The 10,656-nt window shown below is 48.2% G+C and overlaps 1 protein-coding gene across 6 annotated transcripts in view; it reads right to left on the reverse strand.

Moving 5' to 3' along the window:
* Positions 1-10,656, reverse strand: part of LOC106745224 — an 87,758-nt gene that overhangs the window by 61,751 nt on the left and 15,351 nt on the right. For all 6 annotated transcript variants that reach the window (XM_014620624.1, XM_014620622.1, XM_014620623.1 and 3 more), the window contains one exon: positions 1,055-1,207. In XM_014620624.1, the coding sequence (XP_014476110.1) occupies positions 1,055-1,135 (81 nt within the window). In that variant the 5' untranslated portion in view covers positions 1,136-1,207. The remainder of the gene's footprint in view (positions 1-1,054; positions 1,208-10,656) is intronic.

Below are 10,656 nucleotides of genomic sequence, written 5' to 3' on the forward strand. Positions count from 1 at the left end.
ACGAAAGCGGTGGAAACGGAACGTCGCATTTTCCATACAGCGGAGGAGGAGGAGGAGGGTCGGGACCTCGAGATGACCGAAAGCGGAATGCAGGATGCAAGTGCAGCGAGCGCGACGCAACAATGCGGTCTGCCCACACGCGAAATACCTGCGGGACGCCAGAGAGAACGAAAGAGAGGGGAAACCGAGAGTGTGGAGGAAGAGCGCGATAACGAAGGCGACTCGAAAAAGGACGATCCACCATGACGTCAATTCGACGACGCTCCTCCGCATCGTCGTAACGCGAAAAACGCATCCGGCGTTTCGTCGTCGTTATTCGAGATTGTCGACGCGACTCCACTCTCGTTACCGTAATTATGCGTGTACTCGAGCGTAAACGCGAGTCTAAAAATGGCGGTAATGATAACAGAAATCAGTCGTGTCAGTGAAATCCGGGTATTTCGATAACTGGGTAATACTTGCCCGGGTTGGATGTTCAGGTCTTTCGGAAATACCCAGGTATGGTGAGAAGAAAAATATTAAAAAAAAAAACTTTTTCGGTGGATACTAATAACGGGTTTAATTAATTCAAATTTCAGTATTCAAATAGAACAAATAATTGATTTCATAAAAAGCTACGGATCCAAGATACATGTATGTGTGTATATTTTTTTATTTGAAAAAAAGTCTTTCCAGTGGAAAGCATGTATACTAGAATAAATAAATATGTTATTAGTAATGTCACCGAATAAGTATCATTTATTTTCGAGATATTTCTTCTCTCAATGTACACATATTCGCAGATATTACTCGGACACTTTCATGTTCATTAGATATTACCCCGTTAACCAGAAAATAGTAACGATTAAACAGTTATTCTGCGATATATTCCTTTGTTATTTATTATCGTTAGAAAGATCAATAATTCGTAGCATCTGAAATGAACGTACATTCAGTTTCCTGAGTATCCGAGTAATGCCTGAAAAATCTCGATTATCCGGGTAATCCTGAGGGACCTCAAGATACTTGAGTAGTCGAAACTGACAGCACTAACAGAAACGAGATTGTCACTCACCCTATCCTGTATCTTGATATTCTCCTGGCCCCTCTTCAGGTTCGGAGCCCGGAGAACCTTGCTGGTGAGTGGCGGCTCCATCGCGACGGCGGGATTCCGTTGCCTCGTCAGGATCTCATCTCTGAAGTGGTTGCGCCGATCTCATTCCACAGTCTGCAACACACGAATGAGAATCGCTTTCTTCAAGTCCTCCACGTCGGATGTAGCTTCCGCGAAAAAATAAAGGAAGAGAGAGAGAGAGAGATAAGCGGCCGCACGTGGTTCACCGCGCACCTTCCACCGTGCAAAACGAAAATGAATCATCGTTAGATTACGATCGACGAGAGATAGGTTATCTCTTCTTGTTATTTTTAAACGTATACCGAGCGTGTGTGTGTGCGTGTGTCGCGCTGTGCAAAGCGTTTGTCTCGCTCCCGGTCGGGAAGTCACGATCGCGTGACGATGAGACGGAGAATCGGCGGTAAGGTGAAAAAAAAAACAAACAAAAAATAAAAGAAACGGAATGACGAGTCGAGATTCCGGAGGACTTCCTCGAGCGCGGCGCGAGCCTCGCCAGGACTCTCTCAGTAGGTCTCCTCGAGGCGGCCCGGCGCGATACGCGATACACGTCGGGTCGTTAAGCGAAAGTAAGAGTAGACGGTGGTGTCCCGATCGTGGGAGATCGGGAGACCTACGCGAATTCCGCGCGCTGGACCGCGGCTGGATACTTTCAGAGAAGCAGGAACGGATAACGGTTCGTGCGCCAGTTAACGGGAGGATAACGACACGCGGATCGCCGGCCGGCGAAGATGGATTCTCGTGCGGAACGACTCACCCTCGCGTCCCTTTCGACGAGGGGAATCGCGAATCCGCTCTACGCATCGCCGGGACATCGAGGATCCAAATTTATCCTCCGATCCAAATTTACCGAGGCCAGTAAGGGCGAAAATGATATCAATTTAATTATTATTATTTTCTATAATTATTCATAATTTTAATTGTAACATTTCGGCTGGTTTCTGCCTTGTGACTAATTTCTCCCGGGAACTTTTCTATTCGCGTACGTCATATTGCGAATTAATTTGGTTCCCGTAGATTTCTAACTCGTCGCAGATCTCAGAGTCTCTAGTAATTCCATTCGATTCTTCCGACTTAATATGCTGGAAAAAACCGGACGGAAATAAGCAAGTCACGCAAACGTGTTACAGCCCGAAGTGCAATCGAGTGAGACTGAGGAAAAACAGATCAACAATTCCGAGTGGAGATCCGCTCGGATTTCGGATTCAACTCGATTCCGCGTATCCGCGGCCGCGATAATAACGCTGTGATAATAAACTGGAGGACAAGTACGAGCAGATAAGCCGAGCGCAGCTCGTTTACGAGCGGCGACAATGACGCGCGCGCGAGAGGACACGGCGAACAACACGCTAATGAGAGTCGACCGCGCGAGGAGGAGAGTTTCCTGCTCGAAAATGAAGGATGTATCACCCATATTTCAAAATGATGAAAGAATTATAAGTTGATCTACATTGCACTTAAAGAAGTGATACCAAAAGTTTGACGGTAATTTAGAGCCCGGATCATTTCTATTAAATCAACTGATGCACAAATATAGCATTAATAAGACAAATAAAGAATAACATTTTCGTACTTCTAACATTGTGCATACGTCCGCCTCAGTTACGTTTCAAATTAACATTTATTATTTAGGTATCGGAAAAAGAAAAAGAAAGAAAACGTATAGGAACGTAATTTCGTTCGAGAAATACTAAATTTACGAGCGGCCTCCCTCGATGCCGCCACGGAAACTACGATATTAATGGGTAATTCAGCCTTAACTTCGTAGAGGATCATACGGCTTCTACCGGCGGGAGGAGAAGCGGAGGTTCTCTCCGCTGCGACAGATAATCGATGAGCCTCGATATTAACCTCCGCTTCGCCAGCGTTCGCGTCTCTTCGCGAGCAGGAAGAGGTCGCGGATTCCTAAACGGATTTGCGCCCGGATTTGGATCGAGATGGTCGGTCGACAACCGCGCGAGACACTCGGAGAAGAACGTCGGCTCGACGGGCAGGCTCTCGTCGGTGCCGCGGAGAATCCGAGGAATCCGCCGAAGCCGCGCGAGGGCTCACGATTCCAATTATCAACGCGGGCAATCCTCGCGGGTCCGCTTCGCGTTTCCGCTTCGTTGTCGGGGCGATTTACGAGCTGCTAAGCGCTAAAGCGCGACCCACGTGGACGAACACGACCTACGGGCGCACAAGTGGCGGTGGCTCTTTAACAGACCGCGTCTCGCCCATTAATACACACCCGCGACGAACACCCTGGCCGCGCACAGGAAGACTTGGCCGGCCGCCAAAAATTCGAAAACCGACCGGCAGCGAAGCGGAGACGCGCGAGACGGCGAATCGACGACACCGACGACGCACTCTCGGAGTTACGTTATTAAGGTAAAAGCAGACCGGCCTCTGTTACGAAACCGTGAGGCACTTCCGGTTCGCACAACGACCTTCGATCGCAATGTCGTCGTCGTCATCCTCGTCGATGCTGATCATGTCGATGCGACCCACATAATAAATGGTGCATCGCGAAAGTACCTATTCTCTATTTGCTTACGGAGGCAGGATACACGCGCCAGACACTTAGCCGATTCACTAGGTCAAGTAATAGGGACTATTAATTTCGATGGCCGCCGCCGGCCTGCGCATTGTATCGCCCGCGAGAAGGCCGAATTACATCGATTTCCGGCCCGATCCTACGTATGAATATGCATCTTGCGACATAATAACGTTCGGCAACGCCGACGCGCACCGTTGCGCGTCCCGATCACGATAAAGCCCCCCGTGGGTGTCGATCTTAATTTCACGGTGGATTATTAATTAGCTTCTTTTTGTTTCACGCGCGTTACACTGTGCGGTGCGAGATATTGGTACGAGGTTCCATTTTTACAGATCGAACAGGATCACTGAGAAACTGTGAGTTGAAAATGCCGGTAGAATTGAGTGGGTCCGATTATTTCTTTACGTGGATTAATTTGAGTGAGTAGGTAATATTTGTAATTATGTGTGTGTGGACGAGCCGGATATATGACGCACTAATTAGGAGGGATACGTGGATTAACGGATTATATTTGCAGGATCTTGTCGAAGAGAACGATTGGCCAGGCGGGACACATGCGCGTCTCTAGACGCGTTTGGCTTATGGAGTGAAACTCGCGAATATTTCAGGAAAGTGATCGCCCGTCTCGCAGGTATTTTCACCGGCGCAAGACTAAATAGAGCGTCAGCGCTCCTTAGGACACGATCAGTGAAATCTAATATCGAGAGTAGGCAGGGGCCTTTTCGCGAGCACGCAGAAGGATCGAGGCGCGTTGCAGCCGCTCGACTTCGACCGTCGACGGTGGAACGGAGGCTTCTTAAGTTCGAAATTGCGATATGCAATAAGAAGAATCGAACGTATTTCTTGAATTACGTATAACCTAAATTTTTATGTCGTGCTTTGAAGTAATATAAGCACGTTCGTTTCGTACTTGTACAGAAACGCGAGCATGAATGATTTGTACACTCTTCATACAAATTATTTATATGATTTCTCGTTGAATACTTCAAGTTACATGTGCATGAACAAAAGTGCCGTAAGTAAGTCACAAAGACGTTATTTTAGCACACATGAATATTCATAGCTCATAACCGAATCTATTTACGGAGATACTGAATACTGAAGAAAAGAAAAAAAAAGCAAACTCGTCCTACTGCGCGTCGCACTGCGACCAATTGCGAGCTCGACTTTCAGCCGTGGACAGCGGTTTTCCTCCCGTTCTTTTATTGCTCCACTTTCTTATCACTTTTCTCCCCGCCAACATTTTCGCATTGTCATTAAATTACACGACGGCGTGAAACTGCGGCAGTGGGAGCCGCGATCGACTCGGAAGTCCGAACTGAGAAATCAATTCGCTCGTAAGTGTGCCGTGAAATAATAATACGCGCAGATGCGATACACGAGAAAGGAATACAGGGACGCGGTAAACACAGTGCGTTACAGATTTTTTTTTTTCACGCACCGATAATCCCGTGCGTCGCCGTTAAGAGCGTCGCGTACCACTTTCTTCGTTAAGAGCCATCCTGCCCGCGTTAACGTCCTATCACTCTCCATTGTTGTCAGGGACGGTGAATTTCACGCGCGTTTCATGTAAACTCAACGTCGACACGCAACGTCGGCGGCTCACGAAAAGTGAAGCCCACCGGAGTCCCGCGCGTTCCGACCGTCGCGGGTCTCGTTAACGGCGAACTCGTTAAAACGAACGAAATAATTGCCCGACGTCCTCTCGGCCGAGGTCCCCAGTCAAGATTTAAGTGGGAAGTAGCAATTTATTAATTGATTAATTAATTATCGCGACTGTGTGCAGTTTTACCGTTTGGTATCAGTCGTCGGTGTTTAAGGGCACCGGACGCGACGAAAATCTTGGGCAGAGCCGGCGGACTCTCCCGTCGTGTGAATGCGCATCATCGCACCGTGAGAGATTACCCCTCTCTTCGTCCAAGCTTTCACTGTGACTTCCGGGACCGGAAGCAACTAACCTGATTTGTGAGCGTACGCGACTGCATCCCTCGTATCCCGAATCTTCTTGGCGGACTCCCCGACACTATTGTCTTCACGCGCGCTCTCGCCGCGAATTCTCTCTTTCTCTCTCTCTCTCTCTTTCTCTCTCATCACGTCAATTATCAAAGATAATCGCGTCTCGAGGAGAGTTGTATTTAATATTACTCGAGCATGGGAGCGCGCATACACTCGGTATATTCCTTTTACCTCCTTTTTAAAAGGGTTCCCATTTTCTGCCGAAGAGAGCCGTACGTTAATACGTTTAATTAAAATTTTACGTTAACGCCACGACACAAGAGCGATCGGTGGACCGGTTTAACAAGACGCCGCGCCGTGTCTTATTAAATCACTCGTAAAGTATAATAATTAATTGAGCCTGAGAAATCGGCCGGCACGGCGGGATGGAGAGGGTGTGTCGATAAGACGAGATAAACGATGTGTACGCGATGTGTCTCGAATTACACGTAATCTTGAGCGATTCAGTCGTCGGTCGAGCTTGCGGTACAATCAATGAAAATTAGCACGGCGATCAACGTGTCGAGGCGGCGTAATGAGAGCGTGAGATGATTCGCCGATGATCCGCCGTTGTGAAAGGTGCAACACAACCCGCTCCCTGCGCATCACACACGTTACTTACTGATTCGACTGCGGAAATTCGTTCAATCGGAGCAACGGGTACGTGCGAAGCGATGGGAGCGATCGGACACCGGTGGTGTCGCTCAGTGATTGCGCGGAACTAAGAAGAGAAGACCGATCGCGCGATACTTGCGACGAAGATCGCTGGAGATGTTTGGACAAAGACATAATATTTAACTACCTTTTTCTCCCTCCCCTCCACCTTTTCTATCCCCACTCTATCGCTCTCTGCCGATCGTCTGTCACTCCAACGCGCGGTTGGCTGACGATGCGATGGAAGACACATCTATAAGTATCGATTAGTCGCTGTGCTTCGGAAAAAAGTGATCTTGTATTTTTGGAGCTCAGTTTTTCTCAGTAGATTAGCTCGCTGTGTTTTCAGGACCGTTTGAATTACGGATGAGTCACCTGGATCTCAATAACAAAATAGTTTCGGACAGATCTATACGTAGTATCTTATCGCCCGATAAAAGTGAAACGCGTCAAGTAGTGATCGGTCGATTACCAAAATACATTGCAAATTGTACCTTACAGTCCGCTATAGTACGTCGGACTCTTGAAAACACTATCGTTCGTATCCTTCTGTTACGAAATGTTTCTAAATACGACTTAAAAGAGTTCTCTCTTCAAGTATGCATTGAAAAATGTTGTAAAAGCATGCGTGTGCTGAAAAAAGTTGGCAAATTCCAGCAGAAGGACACGCGGTCGTAGAACCGAAACAGATCGACGTTATCTTTCTTTTTCCAGAATTTTGAGCACCAACCGATAATCGCGATGCGCCGCGAATTTTCGCGAATACGCGATCGCAGTTCGCGGTTCAGGTGCTCTCGCGACAATCGCATTTCCCGGTGCGCCGCTCGTCGCCGAAGAGCATCGTGGCGCAACGCGGCGGCCGCGAGAGATGCATCAATTCGGGTGAGGAATTGTATTTCCCGTTAGTTTGCCGGGGAGATTGGAAGCTCGGGTCGTGGCGGTGAACGCATCGGAGTCAAGGACGTTTCGCGGCATATGACGGTGATAACCGGTGATCGTACCGGTGTACGTATACGAGGTTTCCGGAAACGACGAGTGGAAAGTCGACGTTCGTCCCCGTTCGTCCGACGGTCGGGCGAAACGCAACGCAATTGCATTTCAGTATGTTTCAACCAATCGCGATAATGGAGCAACGTTTAATCCTCACCTCGGTGACTCAGTAGACTCGATAGACGCGGCGATTCGATCTGATTTGTAAAACTAACTCCAGAGTCCCGGAGATGCCTCGATCGGCGTTATTAGTGCTCGATAAGAGAGAGAGAGAAAGATATATAATATTAATGTGGCGGAAATTGATAGTTGTATTGCGAACGCATTGTGTTATTCAAACGTTCTCAAAATAACAGAGCGCTACTTCACTATGCGACAGTGTGCTTATTTCTACGCTCGGTAGATTCCGATATATCGACTCTTGAATTTTTTTTTTTTCTTATTTTTATCATGTAATATAATTACTCGGTTAAACATTGGATAAAATATATCGTTCGTCTTGCGTATGGCTTAAATTTCCAGCTCGTTTTATACAAACAAAAGACTGAAGAAAACTTAAAAATTTTACTTAACAAATTACAACATCTAATTCGCAATGTACACTGAGTTTCAAAACGGTTTGAATGCTTTTTTCTTGAAGCGCAACCGCCGGTCCGATCAGAGATCTTATTTTTCGAAAACGAGTTCCCTCACACTGGATAAAGGCTTTGGTAACAATTATCAAGATTTGGCTGGATTGTTCCAATTAAATTGTTTGGTTGCTGCAACCAATTCACTTAGCACATATACTATACAATAGTACGATATACTGTATACAATACATGATACTAAATGATGGTACTATGATTTGGTTTGGCAGGAACGAAACCATTTAGCTAAAATTACTTAACCAAATCTTGACAGTTATTATTCAATCTTTTTCAGTGCGCTGCATCATCGTTTGCGTTCCGAACTGCGTCGAAAAAAAAAAAACGTTCCAACCGTTTTGAGAGCCCACATACACAGTCCTGAAATTGAGTTCGTTTAACTCGAGATTGTCCCGGCTGATCCTCCTTCGCAGTGTGCGCGCACAGCACACGCGACGCGCGCGAATCGTAAAATCTCACGAGCCCGTTGGACGTGCGATATCGCGCCTTATTACGGCGCGCGATCATGCCGACCTTGTTCCGAGTCCCGCGCGACCTTCGTCCGTCCTTGAACCCTCTCGTAATTTTACGACGAGCCGCACAAATTCGTCACGGTACTTTACGATACGATCGCGCTCATTATCCTCACGCCGGCGGGCGTCTGCGTTTTTCTCGTGGATGGCAGAGATCTCCCTCCACGATGGTGGCTTCATTCCCGACGTTCGTCGGGAATATCGCCGACGTAGCCCACCAAAACGACCACGCCAACTCTCCGCGACGATTGAATGCGATTGAATTTTCTCTCAGCGATGGGAGGGACCGAACACGTGCGTGGCTTTCTCTTTCGGAACGTCGACGCGCCAATTAGGGAACAATGCGGAATATATTATGTCATGTACGACGGATTAATTTGTCCGAGCGATTCATTAGTCGCCACTTCCTCGCCCGATCGATCGATCGATCGATCGATCGATCACCGGTGAATCGTTGCGCGTTCCCACGTCCCACCTATGACTGTCGCAACGTGTTAAAAAGAAAATGAGATCACGGATCACCTCGATCTCTTTCTCTCTATCCCATCAGCATTTCGACACGCTATGTGTCGCCGGCGTTATTCTGACTCATTCGTGCGAACGAGTTCCAATGGAAAGTAGAGGCGGCCGATAAATCATCGGTGAGAGATTCGCGGACAATGCGGCCGCGGGTTATCGTTCGCACGCGGAATGACGACGTACGAACGGACGTAGGCGCGCGAAAGAAATATCGGCCGAATCGCGCTCTCGACGGTGCAATTCGCGCGCGTGACAAAGCGCGAGGAAAAGACACACAATGAACTCGCTCGCTCGTTCGCTCGCTCGTTGCCATCCGAGAAATTCCACATGCCTTCCCCCCTCTCTCTCACTCTCATTCGCTTCTGCATTTCGAGCCACAGCTTTTCCGCGAATTCCCGTTGTCTCTCTCCCTCTCGTTCTCTCCCCTTCCTCCCTTTTCTTCTCCTTTCTTCAGAAAAGCGAAGAAAAGCAAGTTTCAGCGGAAGGCGGCATTTAAAACAATCCTGCCCGATCAGTGGCACTCTCGAGCGTCTCTCCAGCATGCGATCGATGGAATTATTATATATTTATCGACGAAGGTCGGGACAGCGCGCGATGCAGTCGCGGTCCGTCATTGTCAAGGTCTCACGGTTAGGCTCATACACGAGCGGCTGAGTGGTCAGCTATCTGGTCGGTTAACCGGTGAACCAAGAGCGACCTGAACGACCACTCGACCGGCAGCATTGTCAGAGAGACGAGACGAGACCAGACGAGACGCGATGCGATGCGGTACGTGACCCGCGAGGCAAGAAGTCCGTGCGTGTCGCCGTCCCTTTCTCTCTCTCTCTCTCTCTCTCTCTCCTCCTCCTCCTCTCTTTCTATCTCTTGTCTTCCTGGGCACGGCTAAAATAAACGATAAGTGAATAGAAGAGAGATCTCGTCTCGTCTTCTCTCATCGTCTAGTCGGGCCGAAGATCGTGTTCCGTCCGTCCACGTAGGCGACGGTGCTCCGGGCGGGTCTCGTTTGAGAAATCTATTCGCGGCCGGTCTCCTGATAACAACGTAAACGAAATAATTAGCGCTCGGAGAATCGTGAGTTCTCCTCCCGCGGGCTCGATTGTTCCGTCGGCAGCCTTTTATCTTCGCGATGGAATCGGTCGGTCACAAATAATCAGAAGCGCGCGAGGTATTAATTACGTTCGCTTGAGTAATACTCGAATGAGAGATCCATTTGTTTTTCGTGCTGACTGTTAACGAGGCAACTGAGATAAAGGAAAGATTCGACGCGGACTGAGCCTCGATAAAGTCGGACAAGAGAGCTCTCTATTCGTTCGGCTCTGAATGGTCGGACAGGAAAGGGGGAAAAAAAAATAGAAAATTGAACGACGAGATTGGGTAAGCGGCCGTTCGCGTTATTACACGGCAATTTTGTAAATTGAAAAATCCGATAACACACATACGCTAGCGAGGTGCCGCGAGATGAACGTCGAGAGAGCGCCGGGAGAGCCGAGTAAATCAAATTAGTCTTCATGGACGCGCGAGCCCAGCCGAGAAAGATGAAAGGTCCATAAAGGTTTATCCGGAGCCGTTATAAAGCGGAGAAGAGAGAGAGAGAGAAAAGAAGAAATCCAACGGCTTATACGGCCGCGTCCGTAGATAGACTCTTTCATTCGACTCACTCGAGGAACATGAAGTCGGTATTCCCCCCCC

Source organism: Dinoponera quadriceps, unplaced genomic scaffold (assembly GCF_001313825.1).
Source record: "Dinoponera quadriceps isolate SergipeBrazil2010 unplaced genomic scaffold, ASM131382v1 scaffold1270, whole genome shotgun sequence".
Lineage (NCBI taxonomy): Eukaryota > Metazoa > Arthropoda > Insecta > Hymenoptera > Formicidae > Dinoponera > Dinoponera quadriceps.